Here is a 26,751-nt window from a genome sequence, read left to right on the forward strand (position 1 = left end):
CAAGAGCAACTACTTCACCTAACGCTCAAATTACAAATCCTTCCCTTGTTATTAAGTGCAACTACGATTTCTAAAGCTTGTCAACATCCACGGCAACGGGGCCCCAAAATATTGATGAACAGACTGTAGCATAATATATTGTTTATTGCATATATTTACAGTGTATACATGCATATAAGTAGATTGGTAGAGAGTGTGGGGTGGCGGAGTCATCCATCAGAGTTTATTATATTAATGTAGTCAGACTATTAATATTTTATAAGATTGTTACCATTACTCCTATCTGGATATCCTAGGTCGTTGCATCCAACTGTCAGGGGGAGAGAATTGTATACTACCACATTTGTGTTAATGTTATATTCCTTTACCTTTGTTTGGTTACTCACAACCAAGTTGTAACTTTACCTAATCTAAAAATTAAATCGTTTCCTGGTTCCAGGTTACCTTTCACTGTTAGCATATAACTTCATAGTGTATCAAGTGTGTATCAAGCTGGGCGGGGGTTTCCTGAGTCAACCCCTGACAGAGGAGACAAGCCCTTCTGTATACCTCACTAGCTCTTATCAAGACTCAGGTGGAGGCACTGCGTTAAATAAGAAGAAAGAGATACATTAAACCCCTATTACGTTAGGGACCTAATTAAGGGGTGTTGCATCACCTTAGTGCAATTATATGAATGATTGTCCATTTGACAGCTGTCATTCTGAAATTCAACGGCCGAGGGTGGTAGGGTGCACTCTGAAACCCCTGCCTTGGGCACTAGAAGAGCTTGTCCTGCCCCGGTATAGTCTACATTTATCGTTACAGAGGTAAGATCTTGACATTCTTATCTTTCTCAGTGCTGTGAACAAGCCTGAAGTGTGCCAATGCAAGATACCATAAATAGGAAAGTATAAATGACTGATACACTTCCCTCAGTGTTCTGTGACTTTATAAAACACATAAAATAATATATGGGAGTATTGAAAACATACATTGAATAAAAATTTTTGAAAGGCAGTGATATCTCACCCGAGAGCTACCTGGCAGCTATGCATGCTGGGAAATGTAGTTCCATCAAGGGAGGGAATTACTGCAGTCAGGGGGATTTACAGTACATTACTCTGTTCACAAAAGTCAAAGGGTTAATGGAGGGTGCAGCTTATGTGCAGCCGAGAGCATTAGAACTTGGTTTAGAGATGAAATTGATTAAACAAAATACAAAATTATTGTAATACCTATGACAATACCTACAATCTTTTGTCTAGATCAATGGAAACACGCTTTATGGAAAATGTCCATTTTGCCAAGACCTCCTGCTTGACCTTTAAGATTCTTGCAGTTGCTCCTTAGCAACAGTTTTCAAATAGTAAGAGTACATGCTTGACATTTCGAGGTCTAATGCTAAAGGGCAACTGAGAGGATTTAAAAACAGACAGAAAATCTGTTAGTCTTACTTGCTGAGTGATAGTTTCCCATGGTCCGTGTAAAAGCCGAGGTTTATAGCTGTCATGCGCCCTCTCCCATATTGCGTCCAGTGGTAGGGGTGTTCCATCTACAGGAACAACAAGTAAACAGAAAATATCATCAGAAAACAACAGTAGGGTTTATGAAGCCACCGGACATAAAATAATGAAAGGCTATGAACACCTTTCAGGGCATAACTTAGATGTGATAGATTACAGGTGTATCCCGCGTGTCAGAGACACACAGAACCCGCCGACACTAAAACCCTCAGGTTTGCGGGACTGACAGATTCACTGTTAAACGAGCAATACAGAATATAGAGAATACAGAACAGCTGTATCTCCAAAAGTAAAAAGATTTTTTTATTAAAAAGTATTTACAAAGTTACACTAATCACACTGACTAATCTTATTTATTAAAAAAAAAAATGCCCTCAAAAGGTGTTCATAGCCTTTAAGATTATTAATGATTGGTATAGGATCATAAAATAAGGAATAAACAAAGTCAATACTGTATTTCACGGTCTTTTATTACATAGTACAGTTGACAAAGACATACACCGTTCAGCCATAACATTAAAACCACCTAATATTGTGTATGTCCCAAAAGCACTGACCTGTCAAGGAATGGACTCCACAAGACCTCTAAAGGTGTCCTGTGGTATCTGGCACCAAGACATTAGCAGCAGATACTTTAACCCCTTCCCGCATTTTCACGTAACTGCTGGAATCTATTTCTTAAGCAAGAGCAACTACTTCACCTAACGCTCAAATTGGCTGCAGCGGTCACTTGGACAGAATCGTCATCCCGTGATGTCGGACTGGAGGAAGAAGCAGGGAGTTATCGGTAAGTAGGAACTTCTATTTTTTTTACACGTTGATGTATATTGTGATCGGAAGTCACTGTCCAGGGTGCTGAAACAGTTACTGCCGATCGTTTAACTCTTTCAGCACCCTGGACAGTGACTATCTCCGCCGGGTTCGGTCAAAACGTGTTCGGCCGAACCCGGTGAAGTTCGGATTCGCTGCGAACCGAACTTTTCCCGATGTTCGGTTGTCCCGGTTCGCTCATCTCTACTCATATAGATCAACTTTGTAATTTACTTACTGTTAAGATTTACTGTTGTTTTATCCATGCAAATTCTTTGTAACGCTATTGCCAGGGTTGGCGTTAGGGGGGGCAAACTGGGCAATTGCCCAGGTCCCCCAACCTTTCAGGGCTCCCTGTCCACTTTAGCAGCCATAGCGGCATTAGGGGGCCCGCACCACACGGCACATAAATAACATTTATGGGCCGGGCGGCACGGGCCCCCTAATGCCCGGTGGGGTCGCTAGCATCGGGGGGGGTGGGGGTGTGGTGCTAGAAACTGCCACATTCAATTGTATCTGAGTCCACAGGACACAGATACAATTGAATACTATAAGCTACAGGCCAGGTTAGGCCTGCAGCCTATAAGACGCTGGGACAGAATCCCTACGCAGGCCGGCGTGATGACATCACTGAGTCACGCTAGCCTACGCAAGGGTCCCATCTGGAGGCTGTGGAGTGCTCCGTCCATCACGAGAACGGGGCTAGGTAAGTAAAAAAAAATCTTATTTGTTTGTGGGGCTATCTTCAAGAGGGGTGTGTGTGTATGGTGCTATCTACACGGGGGGCTGTCTGGCGCTATCTACAAGAGGGGGGCTGTGTGGCGCTGTCTACAAGAGGGGGATTGTCTGGCACTATCTACACGATGGGGGCTGTGTGGCGCTATCTAAATGGGGGCTGTGTGGCGCTATCTACAAGGGAGGGGATGTATCTGGCGCAACCTATTAGAGGGGGCTGTGTGTGGCACTACCTACAAGGGGGGCGGTGTGGAGCTATCTACAAGAGGGGGGCTGTGTGTGCCACTATCTACAAGAGGGGGGCTGTGTGTGTCACTATCTACTAAAGGAGGGTGGCTGTGTGTGGCGCTATCTACCAGAATGGGGGAGCTGTGTGTGGCGATGTTTACCAGAAGGGGGTGCTGCGTGTGGAAAGTGAATGACTAATCAGAAAAAACATCACACGTGAGTCACTGGATATAAATGTGCTATATTCACTTATATGATCTGCAGTGCTTCTGTGTATAACTGGCATCTACAGTGGCACTATATGGTAACTATATGGTGGTAATATATTCAGTAAAATCATTGGGGTATTATTCAGTCACTATGTGGTTATGGTGTGGCGGTATTATTCAGTAACAGTATGGAGGTATTATTCAGTCACTATGTGGTTATGGTGTGGCGGTATTATTTGCACCTTATATTGTGTTACATTTGGTAATACTGGTCTTATAGTAGTGAATTGTGTTCAGTAACATTATGCAGGTAATATTTAATCTGGTATAGTGGTATGATTTAATAACTGTATATGTATATAAAGAAGCAGAAAATCCAACAGCTCAATTGAGAAAGGCTCTAGAGGACAGAGCTGAAACATTGCACATGGGGCAATAAAGTACCTCTAATTTTTGCACTTTTAACTACGGTGTGCTGCCTATTTTTTTGGATTACTGTATATGTATATAGATTTTTTTTTGTGTGAGGCGGGGGACATATGCTTTGGAGCTTGCAACATTCCTGGATGCGCTAGAAATCCGCAATTTCTCTGCACACCGCCTTCTGAATTGACTGCATTATTGATACAATAATTTAGCATTTAGGTAGGGCCCCACTTTGAACTTTGCCCAGGACCACACTTTGTCTAAAACCGGCCCTGGTTATTGCGACTAGGTGTCTTGCTTTCTGTAATCTGCTGTTCACCCCCTGTTGTCAAGCAAAATCTTTTCCTAGTTACAGAGCAGAATTGATGAACTGCAAAAAGTGGGGGTGTGACTCTTCACTGCCTGACCATAGAAGTCTATGGAGAGGGGATGGGAGAAGGAGGAGGGAGCAGAGAAAGACACACACACACACACACACACACACACACACACACACACACACACGCTGCCAATACAATACAAGTCTATGGAGAGGGGAGGAGAGCAGGAGGAATGAGCAGGGAGAGAAACCCACAGACACGTTGCCCATACAAGCCTACGGAGAGGGAAATGGGAGCAGAGAAACATAGAAACACGCAGACAAGCTGCCATTAGAAGTCTAAGGAGAAGGGAGGGGAGGAGGAGGGAGCAGGGAGAGAAAACTACAGACAAGCTGCCAATACAAGTCTATGGAGAGGGGAGGAGAACAGGAGCAGAGTCAAAACGACACACACAGACGTGCAGCAGATTCCTGGTAAGTGTTATATCTCACCCCAGTCCTGGAATCTCAGCTACACTGCACATTACTGCGGTATTATCTCCTCCATGCTGCTGCTGCTTTTAGATAGATGATAGATAGATAGATAGATAGATAGATAGATAGATAGATAGATAGATAGATAGATAGATAGATAGATAGATAGAGATAGATAGCAGAAAAAGAATGGCGACAGTACACTGCGAAACTAATGCCACCTAAACCACTAAATATAAATAAATATGCATTAAAGCTAAATCTGCTTATAATAGGGAGGTTCTTAGTGCACATTTTGATCAAAAACTGTTTACCCACCTGCCACGACAAGGCGACCTCTGTAAGGTGGGAACCTACGCTGCACATTCATCCAGAACTGGGACTAAGCCTACATATATACCTGGGGATGGTAGGATCCAGCATTGAACTGATTAAAATCACCCAGGGCAGAATGGGAGGAGTGCAGGAACAAAAATGGAGGCAGTCACTAACCCCACATATACGGATCACATAAACACAACAAAAATTTGAACAGCACAATCCAACTAAATTATATAAAATGTGTATGCAGGTGCAGGAACACCTGTGACTGCAAATATACAGCAGAAAAAGAATGGCGACAGCACACTGCGACACTAATGCCACCTAAACCACTAAATATAAATAAATATGCACTAAAGCTAAATCTACTTATAATAGGGAGGTTCTTAGTGCACATTTTGATCAAAAACTGTTTGCCCACCTGCCACGACAAGGCGACCTCTGTAAGATGGGAACCTACGCTGCACATACACCCAGAACTGGGACTAAGCCTACATATATACCTGGGGATGGTAGGATCCAGCATTGAACTGATTAAAATCACCCAGGGCAGAATGGGAGGAGTGCAAGAACAAAAATGGAGGCAGTCACTAACCCCACATATATGAATCACATAAACACAACAAAAATTTGAACAGCACAATCCAACTAAATGATATAAAATGTGTATGCAGGAGCAGGAACACCTGTGACTGCAAATATACAGCAGAAAAAGAATGGCGACAGCACACCGACACTAATGCCACCTAAACCACTAAATATAAATAAATATGCACTAAAGCTAATTTGATCAAAATGTGCACTAAGAACCTCCCTATTATAAGTAGATTTAGCTTTAGTGCATATTTATTAATATTTAGTGGTTTAGGTGGCATTAGTGTCGCAGTGTGCTGTCGCCATTGAGTCATTGAGTTCATTGAGTCAATGAAAAACGGCTCCAAAAACGGCTCTTTTTACGAGGCGTTTCTTTATGCAGCCATTCTTAAAAATGCTGTTTTGCCTATTGAAATCAATGAGCAGATTTTTGGAGGCATTCAGCCCCCGAATTTTTAGTCGTCTATTGGGGCGTTTACGGCCCGAAAAATGGCTGAAAATAGCCCGTGTGAACATTTCCTCTTATTAGCACCAAGATACCAGTCTACAGAGAACACATTTATTTATATTAATCTTTGCCTATTATGGACTGTGAGACAAAACTGGAAAAGTCCGGAGGTGACTCAAACATGTTAGGAAAATACAAATGCCATGCAAACTGTGACCTTGTTAGAACAAACCCATAGTCCCAGTGCTAAAGAACATCAGTGTTAACCACTGGACTGCCCACGCTTCGTTCCAATATATACCAGGGGATTCAGAAACAGTCTTCATTTTACTTCTATGACAATTTGCCTCTGTGTTACCTTAGCAGATTCATGTTATCAAATGATGGATTTGATTCAAACCCAATTAGACAAGCACCTGTAATAACAAGACGCTAGAAGGAGCTCGCTGGAAATGTTCAGTTTCACTGAGACTAACTTGGTGTATTCTTTGGCCTCCAGATGTCTATAATTAAATATATGTGTAAACATTAATGTTCTGAAGCTTCCACTGGGAGTCTCTCTTGCCACACTGGCAAGGTGTAAACTGGAGAGAACCAAACCTGCTCAGCTGTACGAAGCCGGCAGCAAGCACACAGGAAGGAACAATTGTTGCAGTGCACAGTAAGGGGAGCTGTTGGCACGCCGGAGACGTAGGCGCTTCTTTCCCTCAATTCAGGCCTAGATACAAGCAGTCATGTTTCAACACCTCCAACTCCCAGATGCTGACAAGCTAAACAAGTTGTTTTGTCTCTGGGAGCTTTTCTGTGGTGATTAACTGCTTACAGTGAATACTAATTAAATGAAGGACTCCCAGGTTCATGGAATTTGTGTTTTAAAGCTTTCGGGGGCTTTAGAAATTTATTTTTGGTTAAACTATTTATTCAGTGTCTTCAGGAATGTCTTAGACGCTAATGTAATTTTTGTTGCTGGCATACACAAATTGGTGTTTTTTTGTTTCACAGTTTTTGCTTGTCAAATATGTGTATTTTTAGATCATTGTTTAAATATTTGATTTTATCTTACAGAATAAGTTTATTAATTTTTATAGATTGAAGCCACAAATAGAAAATGGAATAGAAAATAACCTGCAGTGGATTCCTACAGGAGCAGGCATAGAAACAGGTTACACTGAGAAAATAGTACGCAAATTTGGAGGATCATTTACAATGCGGTAGGATTATATACTAACAACGCGAACGAGGATTTGTGACGAGCTTGCATGTAATTTGCCCTTTTTTGCATTTAAATGTCTGTCTTACGAGAAGCTCATAGATACACAATTCTAGATGGTAAAATCTGTAGCATACAAAATTTCTTCTTCTCATAGATTGACCTAGCTTTTCTAGGACAAGTCAGTGTTTCTTGCCTTATAAAAGCTAGCGTGTCTTTACTGTGGAGTCTGTAAAGAGTCTCTGAATTTTGTAATACAAGATAGTGAAACTAGCCACAGAATACAATCTGCCCCAAAAAAAGAGACTGATTTCTATATGTGCTTGTGGCAGTATGAATCACCATCAAAACACTTTTCTGAACACTGTAGATTGTTTAGTAATGTTCGACCATCAGAGTCAGACAATCCTAAAAGAGTATCAGATGATCCTCCAGTGGGCCCCGGCTCTCACACTATAAAGGGTCCTAACAGTCCATCAGAATACAGCCCTATTTGTAGCTTACTTAAGAGCCAATCACTTGACACTAGGGTCTATGTCTATGTAGGTTGATTAACAAATAACCTATTAGACCTTACTGATAGGGCTGGGCAATTAAACCTTTCCCGCCGCATGCATTTTTTTAGATTTTTACTTTTGTTTTTTTCCTCCCCACCTTCCGAAAGCCCTAACTTTTATATTTTCCCATCAACATTGCCGTATGAGGGCTTGTTTTTTTGCGGGACGAGTTGTAGATTTTCACGACACCATTTATTCTACCATATATTGTAGTAGGAAACTGAAAAAAATTATTTGTGGGGTGGAATAGGAAAAAAACAGCAATTCCTCAATCATTTGGGGGGGGGGAGCATTTGTTTTCATGGCGTTCACCATGCGGTAAAAACGGCATGTTACATTTATTCTGCGGTTCAATATGATTACTGTGATACCAAATTAATATAGTTTTATGCTTTACTACTTTTACAAGAAAAAAGCTGATTGTTAAAAATAAAATTTGAGTTTTGTCGCTATATTCTGAGAGCCATAAGATTATTATTTTTCTGTCGATTGAGCGGTATGAGGGCTTATTTTTTGGCGTGGTGAGATATAGTTTTTATTGGTGCCATTTTGGTGTACATGAGACTTTTTGATCACTTTTTATTCCATTTTTTGTGGGAGAGGAAGTGACCCAAACAAAACTGTGAATCCGGCGTATTAATTTTTTACAGCATTCACCGTGTGGACTAAATAATGATATATTGTAATAGTTCGTACTTTTACGAACGCATTTATACCAGTTATGTTAATTTTTTTACATTGTGCTTGAGCGAAAATGGGAAAAGGGTTTCTTTTTTAATTTTAATTTATATGTTTTTTTTATTTCTTTATCTTACTGTATTTAATTTTTTTACTTGTCCCCCTAGGGGACTTGAACCGGCGATCCAACCAATGGCAATCGCAGGGGTGGGGTTGGCATTGCAACGTTATAGCGTCGACCTCCTGTTTCGAATTACTTAGATGCCACGGTCGCTATTGACCTCAGCATCTATAGGAGTACAAAGATAGCAGACCTGGAGCCTTCATCAAGCTGTCATGCTAACCAACGGCACCCCGCGTGCGTGGGGGGGGGGGTGTTGCAAAATTACAGTGGGCCGCCCCTTGTTTCTAACTATTTAAATGCCACGGTCACTTAAATGAGCGGGATCGCGCTTGAGTGGGATACCGCCAGTTACAGTGAAGTGTCGGCTGTAAGATACAGCGGACACGCTCGTTTTATGGAGCAGGCTCAGCCTGTGAGCCCGCACCATAATTCCCCACCTGACCTGCACCATATATATATATATCATCGCAGTTAACCAACGTTATCTCGCGGAATTTATTTTTTCGGTTCGTTTTTTCCCCAGTTTCAACAGTGTGTCCTCAGGATGTAGAAACAGTTGAAACCAATGGTAGAGCAGGAGGCCATTAGGTCCCTGCTCTACCCTTCACTACGTAATGCCGGCCGCTCACTTCTCATCACAGACAGGCGATTTTATCACTGCCTTGTGCCTGTCTGTACCGAGCCATGAGCAGCTTGGTGCAGAAAGGCACGATGATATCACTGCCTCCACTCCACTCTCCTCCACTCGTCTTTGGAATGGGGTTAGGTGAGTATTTTTTTTATTTATTTAATTAGGCACAATTGGGGCTGTGTGGGGGCAGCTGTGGGGGCATTATACTGTATGGGCAGCTATGGGGTATGGGGCAGCTTTGGTGATTATACTTCGTGGGGGCAGCTATGAGGGCTTTATACTGTGTGGAGGGCAGCTATGTGGGCATTATACTGTGTGGGGGCAGCTATGGGGGCATTATACTGTGTGGGGGAAGCTATGGGGCATTATATTGTTTGGGGGAACTATAGGGGCATTATACTCTGTGGGAGCATTATGGGGCAATTTACTGTGTAAGAAGCACTATGGGGTCATTATGTGTGGGGGCAGTGTCAGGGTGCTATATTATATACAGTAGTATACAGCAGGCTCAGGGGGCATATATTAATTCAATGGCAAAGCATGCAGATAGGAGGTGTGGCATACAAAAGGGTGTGGTCTAAATAATCGTTCATTAATCATAATTGAGATAACATGTTCAATTAATCGTGATTATGATTTAGGTCATACTCGCCCAGCACTACTTACTGACCATATATTCTGTGTGTGCAATGATAACAAATTTTATGATTAAAAGAGGACATGCACATGTTCTGTACACCGCATTCCAAATTATTATGCAAATGTTATTTTTCGCTGATTTTCCTAAATAGTCGATGCAAATGACAGTCAGTATAATCTTCAAGCCATCAACCGTTGGAGTATAATGCAAATTTTATTGAACAAATCTCGTAATGATAACAGATTTTTTTTTTAGAAGTAAAAAACTCAAAATGCACTGTTTCAAATTATTATGCACAACCGAGATAAAAACATTTTAAAGGTTGTAAAGAGAATTAAAATGGTAATTTGCAGCATCAGGAGGTCATATTTACAGAAATCAAAAGCTCTTTCAATCAAAAAAAACTTAACAGGCCAAGTTACATGTTAACATAGGACCCCTTCTTTGATATCACCTTCACAATTCTTGCATCCATTGAATTTGTGAGTATTTGGACAGTTTCTGCTTGAATATCTTTGCAGGATGTCAGATTTGATGTCCGTTTTGATGTGAACTGCCTCCCACCCTCATAGATATTTTGCTTGAGGATGCTCCAAAGGTTCTCAATAGGGTTGCGGTCAGGGGAACATGGGGGCCACACCATGAGTTTCTCTCCTTTTATGCCTATAGCAGCCAATGACACAGAGGTATTCTTTGCAGCATGAGATGGTGCATTGTCATGCATGAAGATAATTTTGCTACGGAAGATACGGTTCTTCTTTTTGTACCACGGAAGAATGTGGTCAGTCATAAACTCTACGTACTTTGCAGATGTCATTTTCACACCGTCAGGGACCCTAAAGGGGCCTATAAGCTCTCTCCCCATGTTTCCAGCCCAAAACATGACTCCGCCACCTCCTTGTTGACGTTGCAGCCTTGTTGGGACATGGTGGCCATTCACCAACCATCCACTACTCCATCCATCTGGACCATCCAGGGTTGCACGGCACTCATCAGTAAACAACACGGTTTGAAAATTAGTCTTCATGTATTTCTGAGCCCACTGCAACCGTTTCTGCTTGTGAGCATTGTTTAGGGGTGGCCGAATAATAGCTTTATGCACCCTTGCAAACCTCTGGAGGATCCTACACCTTGAGGTTCCCGGGACTCCAGAGGCACCAGTGGCTTCAAAATACCTGTTTGCTGCTTTGCAATGGCATTTTAGCAGCTGCTCTCCTAATCCTATTAATTTGTCTGGCAGAAACCTTCCTCATTATGCCTTTATCTGAACGAACCCGTCTGTGCTCTGAATCAGCCACAAATCTTTTCACAGTACGATGATCACGCTTACGTTTTCTTGAAATATCCAATGTTTTCATACCTTGTCCAAGGTATTGCACTATTTCACGCTTTTCGACAGCAGAGAGATCCTTTTTCTTTCCCATATTGCTTGAAACCTGTGGCCTGCTTAATAATGTAATAAATACAATGGAGCGGACCTAAATAGTTGGTGGGCGTGAAACAGTTAAATTCAAAAAAAGGCTGCCTGCCGGCAGAAATGAGCCCTGTTTTCCAACTATTATTTAAAGAGTAAAAATAAAAAAGTCTTTATTCGATTTGCAACAAGGACAGACTACATGAAATTTAAAAGTTAATGTCCATTTCTGACAGCAATTAGCACAGTGCCAGACGTGAGATCTCTGTCTAGAAAGGGTTAAGTACCACAGCTACAGAGCGCTACATACGGTTGGTTATTAGTTAGATTCAAAGATGTCAATAGGACAATTATTAAAATAAAGGTAGAAGCCCCCCCGACATGTTTCGCTATGATGTAGCGTCTTCAGGGGTATCGGGGCCAAAGAAAATCTTTTGTTAGTGAGGGAATGCAATTCACTAGCGGCCACTTTTCTCCTTGTACACATCAGCCCTGCTAAAGCAGCTCTTGAATATGAGGACCACATATCTCAGCTCCCCTGATTCTTGTGGGCATTAGTACATTTCAGGTTGCGCTTAACTACAATTTCAATTGTGGATGAAGTTGTATTTAAATTAATTAAACCGCATTTCTCCCTATAATAATAATTTAAAAAAAACACCAGTAAATACCTTCAATGGTTCTTTCTGTTAAGTTGTTAAATAATTTAGATGTTCCTTAGCTATATCTGCTTTTTGGAAATTATTATTAGGTTTCTCACAGTGGTTGGCACCCAGCTACACCTCAAACATATTAAAAAAGTAAAAAGAAATGTGTTATACATATAAGTCACTGTATGCTGATGTGTGTACATGGTTTTGTAGCTTATTGGCCCAATCATTAGATCCCCACTGATTTCAAGAATCAACAGTTTTTTCTCCCAGAAGCCTATGGAGACCAGACTATCTAGATGTGCCTACTCTTCCCCGAAATGAAGAGGAGTTACAGAAAGTACCAAACCCTAACTGATCCCAGTGGCCAGATCCCCTCCCCCCCAAATATTGTTCTATGAGATGTCCTAAAACATTTTTATGGGTAAACCCCTTTAAGTATCCATCACACGTATAGCTCAAACTCATATTTACATACATAGAGTATGACAGGGCTTGACATTCTAAGAAAAACAATTTATCATTGAGTGTTTATTTCCATAAGAACTCTATGTAAAAAGCCTCTTGTGTCTCCATGAGCTTTTATCTAAATGACGGTCATCTTTTGTGTTGTCTTCCACTACGCCTGCCAACGGAAAGTTAAAACTTTGAAAAGAACAGTAACTTAAGCATTATAATCCCAACTGAGGTAATCTGAATAGTGATCATGACCTACACTGTCATTGACAGCAAACTGATTTTTTTGTGGCAAGTACTGGGAAAATTATTACCATGATATAGCTCTGGGCTCCTTGAAAACAAGTGATATCTTTAACCTGATTTAGAAAAACGATTAAAGGAAGGAGGTAACATGCATATACGTGATAATAGATATGGATGTACCACCTTGGTTTATGGAGTTACATGAAAACTGAAAAATAAGCGCCGATCAATGGGACAGTTCAGCGCTTGTTTGCTCCTGTCACAAGGAGCTATGTATGGGGACGAGCGATCGTTACCAAGATCGCTCGTCCCCATGCATTACCATCATGTCGGTAGCACATCTCCCTGTTTACACAGGGGAATGTGCGGTGGACAAAGATAATATTTTCTGCAGCATAAAGATACAATCAGCTGATGAACGAGCGCTTGCTCATTCATCTGGAGTTTACTTCCCCTTTCCCATCCCACTTCCCCTTTCCCATCCCTTGGTTGAACTTGATGGACATGTGTCTTTTTTCAACCGTACAAACTATGTAACTATGTAACTATGTAACTATTGTCCTGTTTACACAGGGCAATGATTGGGAACAATCGTTTGCCCGATCATTGGCCCAAGTAAAAGGGCTTTAACCAGTTAAAGATAACTCCCATAATAATGCCCTCCCCTAGGAAAATCGAACCGGATTATCTATATATTCCAACCCAGCTTCCATGCTGACTGCTGAAAATCCCATTTCTTTAATGGCAAGAAGAAGCATTATTACTTGCCACCTATGCCTCATGTTCTGAGGGGGTAGAGATCCTCTGTGGGGAAGGAGGGAGATTATTGTTTGGCAACAGCCATATATAATCTACAGAGCACATGATAAGGCTGTAGAATATCTCAATCACAACAACATATCACTCAGGATGGAGGATATCTGTCATTTTTATCCAATGAATGCACAAACTATTGCTGTGTAATGGACTAGGCAAATTCTGGTGGACATTATACTATGTAGAAAACCAGAAGTAACAGCACTGGCTTCAGATATCAACTTTTTAAGATAAGGAATTCGGTTTTTTGCTAGAGGTCCACTTTTTCATTATAGAGGTTCAAATAATTACACATGCTGTAAATGGTAGATTCAGATTGCTGCTGGAAATTGTAAAGATTGCAAGATTTTATAACTTCTGCAGTTGCAAGTCATCTACAATTGTCTTAATCATCAGATTGATAGATCAGAGAAATTTACATGCTGCGAAATGACTTGTTAAAGGGGTATTTTGATCTAAGACATTGTTTGGCTATTTCCACAACTGCCATAGGAATCAAGGGAGAGATCGCTAGCGTGACCTACATTTTGGAGATAGGTGCAGGTCCCACCTATCGGATATTTATGTCATATTACGTGGATGTACCATGAATATCTTAGTAGATGGGAATAACCCTTTAAGGAACCAAAAGAGAAGCGCTCTATGACAATCATCTCACTCCTCACAAACCAGTTGCTGGAATGCAAAGAACACAAAGAAGTCCTCTGTCCACTACTGCATCAGAGTAATAGATTTTTCGTTTTCTAATGTTCAATAAATTGGCCTAGTAGCCATGACCAACCTAATTTTTCCAATTCACCTTTCCAATGGTAATTGGACTGAAATAAAATCTCCCAGCAACAAGCCGCCACTCACGTCACTTCCTCATCAGTGATGAGCTCTGCTACCAGAGATTAGTGCCAAGAAGGGTTTACGTGTGCATTTGTTTTTCTGTTCCATCATTGGAACAGAACAAATGGTATTGCCAGATCTGTGGCATGACGGACACGAATGGCACCTACCAAAGCCATCATGATGTCTGTCTTTTTACTGCGCTATTTTTTTTCCGCCATTTCTGACCGGATCTGCAGCGGAGCCTTTAACACAGCTGTGAATATAGCCTTAAATGGGTTTTCCGAGATCTTCCAGTAAAAAAACAAAACAATAATAATCAATTTCCCCTTCTTCACATTTGTTGACGATATTCCACTCACAAAATTTATTATTTACCATCACTAACGTTCCCATTTTGCGCCGTTTGTTGACATGCCTTGCTAGGCGTGTTTGTTTACTTATGCTTCCTGCCTTACTTGTCTGCCAACTACACTGACTAGACAGATCAGCGCATGCTATGATAAATCTGTATTAGCCAGCAGGGTACACAGAATACTTCAAGGATCGCATATGAGCGTTCCCCCGCTGTGAAAATACATGCCCCCGAAAGGACACGTCACTAGTGACGTCCTGCATACCTGGCTAGGACTATCAGCTCCTAGCCCATGTGATCGGTATACGGCACGTCACTAGAGGTTGACGGAAAAATGACATCAGAGGTCACATGACGCTCAGCGAGAACAGAGAAACAGAGCACTTTGGAAAGAGTAAGTTAATTACAAGGTTAGGTTGTGTGAGAGACTAGATAAAGTGCCCAGATAACAATTTAACTCGGAAAACCCCTTTAAGAGAGTTCTTTGTCCAGCAGTAGTGGTCTATGACCGACTGTTCCTGTTAAACATCCAGATTCTGAGTTATATTAGAGATTGTCTGCTTTGCCAGGAGTCAGTGAGGTCTACCCTCATTTTAAGAGACTCTCAGACAACACGGAAGAGCAAGTAAAGCTTATAATGAAAAGTTCTACAATCTTCTAATATACAGTACTTTGCATAATCACACAGATCATTACAAGAGAGAGCCCTTAACTGTACTATAACAAGCCATGTGTTATCCCCACATTGGAAGTAAACAATGAAGCTTCCTATTCAATGATTGCAAACAGAGATCTTGAAAACTGATTAAATGATACAGAAAATATATTCGTAAATTGCATAATTCTTGAGTGTACAATGAATAAGTTTTTTTGCAAAAACTGTAATAACCCCTTAAACATCGATTGGTTATTATTCTCCTTGATGTTGCTCTACCGTTTTATTAGTAGTGCAAATATCTCACCTAGGAAGCTTGCTCTAAAGTATAGCACCGGTGCCTGATAGCTTATGGAGTATAAAACATGATATTCATAGCAAATCACTTCCGATTGCAGAGCTCCTTGTGGTAGAATGCAGTTGTCATCCTCTTCTTCATGGTTACCCTAAAAAACACAAATGAAGAGAATGAGGATATTGTGAAGAGTATTCAAAACTTTCCCTAACATTTCTTGGTAGCCGTATAACTTAGCAGTTGTCAAATTCAAGTCCAATTTCACATGAAATTTTCTAATTTTTCTATGAAGTAGAAATGATTACATGGAAATAATTGTTTTTTTTTCTGTTTTTTTACTAAACTAAAATTTGGGATGCTTCTAAAAGGGTTATCCTATAAATAATTTTCATACCAAAAGTCCACAAATGCTTTTTGTTTAGCTGCTTCAAAGTAATTTGTGGTGTTTATAGCATATAAATATACCTTTTCTGTTATGCGTCCCTGTGTCCCCCTTGGTGTTGCTGCTGCTAATTTGTGCTGCTATGGGCGGGCTCTGAGCTGAATCTGTCTTCTCCCCCCCCCCCCCCTGGCAGCTGACAATATAGTCCCTTCTTACTTTCCCTGCAAATAGGTAATATGGGATCCAAAGTAGCTAAGGTATATACTGTGTGAAATCCACTACCATAGAAACCATTAGAACTATAAAGAAATAAAACAACAAAGACTGAGTGTTCTTGGCTTTACTGCCACGCTACTGCAAAGAATCTGCTCCTTCACTGACAAGCAGGGCAGAAAGCTATTTCTATTGGCTGCTCTTCACTGAACAGAGGATCACTATGCAGAGACCTGGCTGTGGGGACTGGGGGGAGTGACAGTGACCAGCAGTCAGCTCATTAGGTGGACATACACATTGTTATACACTTTGAACACCAGGTGGTGCCATACTAGGTAAGTAAATGTCATGACTATTCGCTGGATATGCTTTTTTTAGCAGCATGTAAATAGCAAACATTGTTAAAAATGCATTTTTTTTTTATACGTCTAATATATCCATAGACTGCCATGCATACGTACGTAGAGTTTCCTTTTGCATACATTTGGATGGTTTATAGTTGTGTACCTTTGCCTCAAATGTATTAAAAAGACCAGTTAACGAAACTTTTCAATACAAGAGTATATATATATATATATATAATATATATATATATATATATAGAAAGGCCCCATGGAGTAGGGCTGAAACGTCGCATATGGTGAATAAATCCACTGGAGTGGAGTTCCTTGACTAAGCATCTAGGGACACTGGTCACGTGTGCCAACGGAAATATTGAACCCTATCTATACGGATTGAGAAACAGACAGTGCTGCTTTTACACTTCATATATATATATATATATATATATATATATATATATATATATATATATATATATATATATATATATATATATATATAATATACAGTGAAGGATATAAGTATTTGATCCCTTGCTGATTTTGTAAGTTTGCCCACTGTCAAAGTCATGAACAGTCTAGAATTTTTAGGCTAGGTTAATTTTACCAGTGAGAGATAGATTATATTAAAAAAAAAACAAAACAGAAAATCAAATTATATATATTTATTTGCATTGTGCACAGAGAAATAAGTATTTGATCCCCTACCAACCATTAAGAGTTCAGCATCCTCCAGACCAGTTACACGCTCCAAATCAACTTGGTGCCTGCATTAAAGACCGCTGTCTTAAATGGTCACCTGTATAAAAGACTCCTGTCCACAGACTCAATTAATCAGTCTGACTCTAACCTCTACAACATGGGCAAGACCAAAGAGCTTTCTAAGGATGTCAGGGACAAGATCATAGACCTGCACAAGGCTGGAATGGGCTACAAAACCATAAGTAAGACGCTGGGTGAGAAGGAGACAACTGTTGGTGCAATAGTAAGAAAATGGAAGACATACAAAATGACTGTCAATCGACATCGATCTGGGGCTCCATGCAAAATCTCACCTCGTGGGGTATCCTTGATCCTGAGGAAGGTGAGAGCTCAGCCGAAAACTACACGGGGGGAACTTGTTAATGATCTCAAGGCAGCTGGGACCACTGGCGTAGCTATAGGGGTCGCAGCGGTCGCAATTGCGACCGGGCCCCGAAGCCAGGGGGGCCCACGGCCCCCCGCACCACATCAATAAAAAGTTACTATAGTAACTCGGGCCGCGGGCCCCTGTTACTATAGTAACATACTTTACTTACCTTCCTGGTTCCGGATGGCAGCGGAGGTCCTGACGTCAGGCGCTGTGCGCAGCGCATGACGTCACAGCGCTATGCGCCGCGCACAGCATCGAGACGACAGAACTCCTGCCGTGGCCGAACAGGAAGGTAAGGTTAGCCCTGACTGGCGGGGTCCGACTCCCGGGACCCGCCAATCAGCTGTTTTGAAGGGGCCGCAGCACTCGTACGAGAGCTGCTCCCCTATATTCTTGTCACTTCATTCCGGTCACACTGTGAATCAGTGTCGGCGATTCACAGTGTGAGCGAGTAGTGAAATGAAGGGGAAGCAGCTCTCGTACGAGTACTGCAGCCCCTTCAAAACAGCTGATTTGCGGGTTCCGGGCGACACATCAGCTATTGATGGCCTATCCTGTGGATAGGCCATCAATGTTTAGGGACTGCACAACCCCTAAGCCTACGATGTAGCAGGCTTAGGGGGCCCATGAGACAGGATCACAGATTGTGTGATCCTGTCTGCTGGGCCCTGTATCTAAGCCAATCACATGGTAGGCTTAGATACATGGCCCATGTGTGATCCTGTCTGCTGGGCCCTGTATCTAAGCCAATCACATGGTAGGCTTAGATACATGGCCCATGTGTGATCCTGTCTGGTGGGCCCTGTATATAAGCCTACCACACTGTAGGCTTAGATACATGGCCCATGCGTGATCCTGTCTGCTGGGCCCTGTATCTAAGCCTACCACACTGTAGGTTTAGATACAGGGCCCCAGCACACAGTAATCTTATACTGTATAAGATTACTGTCTGCTGGACCCTGTATCTAAGCCTACGTTGTGGTAGGCTTAGATACAGGGTCCCACAGACAGTATCACACATGGGCCCTGTATCTAAGCCTAACACATGTGTTACTAATCATTTTTTGGGTGTTTTCTTACAGTTTCGGTCGTTGGACTACGTCGGATTCCAGGACTACTTCGATGACAGCTTTTTTTTTATTATCAATAAAATGGTTAATGAGGGTTGTGTTTTTTTTTTTTATTTGAATAAAATATTTTTTCTATGTCTTTGTGGTTTTTTTTAAACTATATTACTACCGCCTTAGTAATGGCCGCCGGCTGATTGTGTTAGCCGGTGTAGCGGCTAACACTAACCCCCTTTATTACCCCGGTACCCACCGCCACCAGGGGTGCTGGGAAGAGCCGGGTACTGACCTGTATCTAATCCAATCATGTGTGATACTGTCTGCTGAGCTGTGTATCTAATCCAATCATGTGTGATACTGTCTGCTGAGCTGTGTATCTAATCCAATCATGTGTGATACTGTCTGCTGGGCCCTGTATCTAATCGTATCTTGTGTGATACTGTCTGCTGAGCCACTGTATCTAATCCTATCATGTGTGATACTGCCTTCTGAGCCACTGTATCTAATCCTATAATGTGTGGTACTGTCTGCTGAGCCACTGTATCTAATCCTATCATGTGTGATACTGTCTGCTGAGCTGTGTATCTAATCCTATCATGTGTGATACTGTCTGCTCAGCCACTGTATCTAATCCTATCATGTGTGATACTGTCTGCTGGGCCCTATGTCTAATCCTATCCTGTGTGATACTGTCTGCTGAGTCACTGTATCTAATCCTATCCATAGTTTAAAGGGTCGTAGTGCTATAGATATGCTATGCTTATACACACACTTTTTTTGGGGCGGACACATGTATTGGGGCTATTTCCTCTGACATTTTAAGCCCTGAGGGTATGTTCACACGGCAGCGTCCGTTACGTCTGAAATTACGGAGCTGTTTTCAGGAGAAAACAGCACCGTAATTTCAGCCGTAATGGCATGTGCAGGCGTCTTTCGCTGCGTCCATTACGGACGTAATTGGAGCTGTTTTTCTATGGAGTCCATGGAAAACGGCTCCATTTACGTCTGAAGAAGTGACAGGCACTTCTTTGACGCGGGCGTCTTTTTTACGTGCCGCCTTTTGACAGCGGCGCGTAAAAAAAATGACCGTCGGCACAGAACATTGTAAGACCCATTCAAATGAATGGGCAGATGTTTGCCAACGCTTTTGAGCCGCATTTTCGGACGTAATTCAATGCTAAAATTCCCGAATTACGTCCGTAAATAGGGTGTGTGAACCCAGCCTTAGTGACGCCCCCGACTGCTAGTGCTGCATTGTTGGGTCACTTAGGAGACCCAGCGATGCAGCTGAAAGCTGCGGACCGTCGGCCATGAGAAGTTTGCGGGGGGGGGGCCCAGTAAGAATTCTTGCATCGGGGCCCATGAGCCTTTAGCTACGCCCCTGGCTGGGACAACAATCACCAAGAAAACCATTGGTAACACATTACGCCGTAATGGATTAAAATCCTGCAGTGACCGCAAGGCACATGTACAGGCCCGTCTGAAGTTTGCAAATGAACATCTGGATGATTCTGAGAGTGATTGGGAGAAGGTGCTGTGGTCAGATGAGACTAAAATTGAGCTCTTTGGCATTAACTCAACTTGCCGTGTTTGGAGGAAGAGAAATGCTGCCTATGACCCAAAGAACACCATCCCCACTGTCAAGCATGGAGGTGGAAACATTATGTTTTGGGGGTGTTTCTCTGCTAAGGGCAGAGGACTACTTCACCGCATCAATGGGAGAATGGATGGAGCCATGTACCGTCAAATCCTGAGTGGCAACCTCCTTCCCTCCACCAGGACATTAAAAATGGCTCGTGGCTGGGTCTTCCAGCACGACAATGACCCGAAACATACAGCCAAGGCAACAAATGAGTGACTCAAAAAGAAGCACATTAAGGTCATGGAGTGGCCTAGCCAGTCTCCAGACCTTAATCCCATCGAAAACTTATGGAGGGAGCTGAAGATCCGAGTTGCCAAGCGACAGCCTCGAAATCTTAATGATTTACAGATGATCTGCAAAGAGGAGTGGGCCAAAATTCTATCTAACATGTGTGCAAACCTCATCATCAACTACAAAAAACGTCTGACTGCTGTGCTTGCCAACAAGGGTTTTGCCACCAAGTATTAAGTCTTGTTTGCCAAAGGGATCAAATACTTATTTCTCTGTGCACAATGCAAATAAATATATATAATTTTGACAATGTGATTTTCTGTGTTTTTTTTAAATATAATCTATCTCTCACTGGTAAAATTAACCTAGCCTAAAAATTCTAGACTGTTCATGTCTTTGACAGTGGGCAAACTTACAAAACCAGCAAGGGATCAAATACTTATTTCCTTCACTGAATATATATATATATATATATATATATATATATATATATATATATATATATATATATATATATATATATATATATATGTGTGTGTGTGTGTGTAAGCACGGCATACAGTTGCATACCTCTGAGGCATACTTTCAATGAACCTTTTCAAATATAATCCTGTTGAACGTAATTGCCAAACGTGGTGTGAACCTAGCCTACGTCTTATCAATGTCTTGTGCATTTTGTGCGCTTCTGTCATCTGGTTTTGAAAATTATGTTAATGAGTTTTGTCATTCAGCATCTGTAACTTATGTAGTAGAACAAGATACCTCAGAAAAAGCTGAATAGAATATTAGCATAATCCACACAACAGAACAGCTTATATCTCATGCATTTTATCTTTATCTTTGCTTTTATTTTAAAGAAATGCTGTTTAACTCATTCCCGACATCCGCCATATATATAGCAGCACAGGTCGGGTGGGGGAGTATGGAACAGGCTCATGGGCTGAGCCAGCTCCATGAAACAAGCATGTCGGCTGTATCTTACAGCCGACACTTCATTGTAACAAGCAGGATCCCGCTCGTTTAACCCCTTAGATGCTGAGGTCAATAGTGACCGCGGCATCTAAGTAATTAGAAACAGGGTGTCGGCCCCCTGTAATGTTGCAACAGCCCCCCCCCCACTCCAAAAACCGTTGGAAGGCTCTCCAGCAGGGCTTCATAGGTCAATATAACGATATACTACAAGGCATTAGTATTGCAGTATATCATGCAAGCAAATCAATGATCACTGGTTCAAGTCTCCTAGGGGGACTAGTTAAAAAAAAGTTAAATACAGTAAAATAACTTTTTTTATATATAAAATAAACACAATGTAAAAAATGTAACTGGTATCTCCGCATCCATAAAAGTCAAAATTACTACAATATCTCATTATTTAACCTGCATGGTGAACACCGTAAAGAATAAAAATTAAAATGGCAGAATCGCTGTTTTTTGGTCACTTCATCTCCCACAAAAAATTGAATAACAATTGATCAAAAAGTCTTATGTACCCCAATAGAAACTATAGTTTGCCCCACAACAAGTAAGCCCTCATACCGCCGAATCGATGGAAAAAAAAAGTTATGGCTCTCAGAATATGGCGACACAACAAAATTTATTTTTAACTAGATTTCTCCTTGTAAAAGTAGTAAAACATAAAAAAATTATATAAATTTGCTATTGCTGTAATCGTATTGACCCGCAGAATAAAGTTAATATGCCATTTTCACCGCATTGTGAACAGCGTAAAAACGAAAACCCCCCAAAAGATTGAGGAATCACTGGTTTTTTTTTCCTATTCCACCCCACAAAGATTTTTTTTTTCCAGTTACTCACTACGAGCTATTGTGCTGTGAAAATCTACAACTCATCCCGCCAAAAACAAGACCTTATACGGCTATATCGATGGAAAAATAATAAGTTATGGCTTTTGGAAGATGGTGAGGAAAAAATTAAAGTGAAAATCTGAAAAATGGCTGTGGCGGGAAGGGTTTATAGGAACACTAAACCAGGGAAAGATGCGATCGAAGTGGACCCTTATAGACCGATTGCATTGTTGTACTTATACATTAAAGTCTGGGAGAAAATAATAATAGTTTATTATCGGTATATGAAGAAATTGCAAATCAAGACAAGTCAGGATTTATACGTAACAAAACAACGTCTATTAACCCCTTCCTGCTGTGGCCACTGTTGACCTTCCTGACAGAGCCTTAATTTTCAAATCTGACATGTGTCACTTTATGTGTTAATAACTTTGGAATGCTTTTATCTATCCAAGTGATTCTGAGATTGTTTTCTTGCGACATATTGGACTTTATGTTAGTGAAAAAATGTAGTCGATTCAATATTTATTTGTGAAAAACACCAAAATTTAGATGTATCTGCTTGTAAAACCAATAGTAATACCACAGAAAATAGTTACTAGTTAACATGTTCCACATGTCTACTTTATGATTGCATAGTTTTTTAAATGTCCTTTTATTTTTCTAGGACGATACAAGGCTTAGAACTTTAGTAGCAATTTCTCACATTTTCAAGAAAATTTCAAAAGGCAATTTTTTCATGGACCAGTTCAGTTCTGAAGTGGTTTTGAGGGCCCTATATATTAGAAATCTCCCATAAATCATCCCATTTTAAAAACTGCACCGCTCAAAGTATTCAAAACAGCTTTAGAAAGTTTCTTACCCCTTTAGGCGTTTCACAAGAATTAAAGCAAATTAGAGGTGAAATATACAAATGTTTTTATTTTTTGCACAAATTCATTTTATTTCATTATTTTCTGTAACACAGAAGGTTTTACAAGAGAAACGCATATCAACATTTATTATCCAGATTCTGCAGTTTTTAGAAATACCCAACATGTGGCCCTAGTGTGCTAATGGACTGAAGCACAGGCCTCAGAAGCAAAGGAGCACCTAGAGGATTTTGGGGCCTTCATTTTATTAGATTATATTTTAGGCACCATGTCAAGCTTGAAGAGGTCTTGTGATGCCAAAACAAATAAAACACCCCAAAAAGGACCCCATTTTAGAACTACACCCACAAGGAATTCATCTACAGGTGTAATGAGCATTTTGAACCCACAGGTGTTTCATAGATTTTATTTGAAATTGGACATGAAAATATTTTTTTTTACATTTTTCCAATAAGATGTTGTTTTACCTAAACAAAATCAATTTCCACAAGGAATAAAGAGGGGGAAAAAAACAACATTTGTAAAGCAACGTCTCCAGAGTATGCAAATACCCCATATGTGGTCATAAACTGCTGTTTGGGCACATAGCAAGGCTTAGTATGGAAGGAGCGCCATTTGGCTTTTGAAGCACAGATTTTGCTGGATTAGTTTCTTGGCACCATGTCGCATTTGTAAAGCCCCTGTGGGACCAAAACATTGGAAACTCCCCAAAAGTGACTCCATTTTGGAAACTACACACCTTGAGGAATTCATCTAGGGGTATAGTGAGCATTTTGACTCCACAGGTGTTTCATAGATTTTATTAGAATTGAGCAGTGAAAATAAAAATAAATGTATTTTCCAATAAGATGTAATTTTAGCTCAAAATTTTTCATTTTCTCAACAAATAAAAGGAGAAAAGGCACCCCAACATTTGTAAAGCAATTTCTCCTGACTACAGCAATACCCCATATGTAGTCATAAACTGCTGTTTGGGCACACAGTAGGGCTCAGAAGGGATGGAGCGCCATTTGGCTTTTGGAGTGCAGATTTTGCTGGATTGGTTTCTGGGCACTATGTTGCATTTGCAAAGCCCCTGTGGGACCAAAACAGTGGAAACCCCCCAGAAGTGACCCCATTTTGGAAACGACACCCCTCAAGGTATTCACCTAGGGGTGTAATCAGCATGTTAACCCCGCAGGTGTTTTCCAGGGGAATTTTTACATAAATATGATAATATGTGGTGCCCAGCTTGTGCCACCATGAAAAGACACCTCTCTAATTATTATGCTGTGTTTCCCGGTTTTTGAAACACCCTACATGTGGTCCTAATCTTTTGTCTGGACGATCGACAGGGCTCAGGATTGAAAGAGTACCATGCGAAATTGAGGCCTAATTTGGTGACTTACAAAGTATTGGTTCACAATTGCAGAGACTCTGATGTGAAATAATAAAAGAAACCCCTAATAAGTGACCCCACTTTGGAAACTACACTCCGCAAGGCATTTATTAAGGGGTGTAGTGAGCATTTTCACCCCACAGGTCTTTTCCATAAATGATTGCGCTGTGGATTTTGTAAAGTAAAAATAGCAATTTTTCCCTAGATATGCCATTTCAGTGGCAAATATGTTGTGCCCAGCTTGTGCCACTGGAGAGACACACTCAAAAAATTGTTAAAAGGGTTCTCCATGGTTTTGCGATGCTATATATGTGGAAGTAAACTACTATTTGTGCACGCTGTAGGGTTCAGAAGGGAGGGAGCACCATTTGGCTTTTGGAGCGTGGATTTTGCTTGGTAGTAGATTTGTTTGTATTTTTACTGGTATTTTAGTTTATAATGTGGGGGTACATGTATGCTGGGCACAGTACAACAGGGGCATAGTCAGGTGGTATAATAATCCATAGATGTGTGTTACGCTGTGAAGAATCCTTTCTGCACAGGTCAGTGTCACACTGATAAATGGTGTTATTTCTTATCCCCCTTTTGGTCCACACTCAGCACCTTTGCAGTTTGGGGAATTTTGCTGGGAAGTGTTGTCCTTGTATAATACGGGCACCCTCGCTTCAAGCAGATATGTTTGGGCCCTCCCCTTCCTGGTTCCCTAATTTTAGTGCCTTGATAAATCGCCTCTTGAAACATAAGAAATGTTCCCCTCGGACCTGGACAACTGCATATTTTTCTTTCCTGACTTATTGGACATATAACTAATTTACATTTTTTTCATAGACGTAGTGGTATAAGGGCTGTTTTTTTGCGGGACCAGCTGTAGTTATTGTTGGTACCATTTTGGGGTACAATCGACTTATTGATCACCTTTTATCCTTTTTTTTGGGAGGCAAGGTGACCAAAAAACAACAATTCGGGCATAGTTTTTTTTATATAGTGTTGACCACGCATCATAAATTACATGTTAACTTTATTCTGCGGGTCAGTACGATTCTGGTAATTCCCAATTTATAGCACTTTATGTTTTACAACTTTTTGCACAATAAAATTACTTTTGTAAAAAGAATGTATTTTTTCTGTCGCCGTGTTGTAAGAGCCATAACTTTTTAGTTTTTTTGTCAACTGTGCTGTATGAGGGCTTGTTTTTTGCGAGACGAGCTATAGTTTTTATAGGTACTATTTTTGGAACCATGGAGAACCCTTTTGATCACTTTTTGTTTACAATTGTTATCACAAAACAGCAATTTTGGCAATGTTTTTTAGTTGTTTTTTTACGGCGTTCCCTGCGTGGGATAAATAACATAATATTTTTATAGTTCAGGTCGTTACGGACGCGGCGATACCAAATATGTATGGTTTATTTATTTTTTCAATAATAAATGACTTGATAAGGGAAAAAGGGCGATTGTGTTTTATTTTATTACTTAAAACTTTTATTTTATTTTTTACAACTTTTTTACACTTTTTTTAGTCTCACTAGGGGACTTGAAGGTCCAACTGTTTGATTGCTGTTCTAATACATTGCACTACCTATGTAGTGCAATGTATTAGAACTGTCAGTTGTTCACTGACAGCAAGCCGATCAGGCTCCGAATCCGGGCTGGGTCAAATCAGCTTCCGTAATGGCAGACCAGGAGGCCATTGTTAGGCCTCCTGTTGCCATAGTAGCAGTCGGCAGCCCTGCCATCGCATGGCAGGGCTGCCTATTTACTCCAAACTACTAAGATTCAGTGATCGCTTTCGATCGCTGAATCTAAGGGGTTAATGGCAGGGATCGGAGCTAGCTCCGGTTCCTGCCGTTACAGCAGGGTGTCCGCTGTAATATACAGTGGACACCCACTGCTGATGACGCTGGCTCAGCTTCTGACTGTCGAACTGCTAGCAGTTTAGAAACATAATAACATCCATGGCTTCAACTATGGGGCTAGGACTAAGATCATATTAATTCTATATGCGGATGATATTCTAATTTTTCTTAGAGATCTGAACAACATGTTATGCACCATTGAAGCA

General features: G+C 41.0%; 1 protein-coding gene across 3 annotated transcripts in view; it reads right to left on the reverse strand.

The window, feature by feature from the left end:
* ATG10 (autophagy related 10) overlaps positions 1 to 26,751 on the reverse strand; it is a 198,275-nt gene that overhangs the window by 33,922 nt on the left and 137,602 nt on the right. For all 3 annotated transcript variants that reach the window (XM_075854861.1, XM_075854862.1, XM_075854860.1), the window contains 2 exons: positions 15,640 to 15,778; positions 1,437 to 1,534 (listed from right to left, as the gene is read on the reverse strand). In XM_075854861.1, the coding sequence (XP_075710976.1) occupies positions 1,437 to 1,534; positions 15,640 to 15,778 (237 nt within the window). The remainder of the gene's footprint in view (positions 1 to 1,436; positions 1,535 to 15,639; positions 15,779 to 26,751) is intronic.

This window comes from Rhinoderma darwinii, chromosome 1 (genome assembly GCF_050947455.1).
Source record: "Rhinoderma darwinii isolate aRhiDar2 chromosome 1, aRhiDar2.hap1, whole genome shotgun sequence".
NCBI classification, from domain to species: Eukaryota; Metazoa; Chordata; class Amphibia; order Anura; family Rhinodermatidae; genus Rhinoderma; species Rhinoderma darwinii.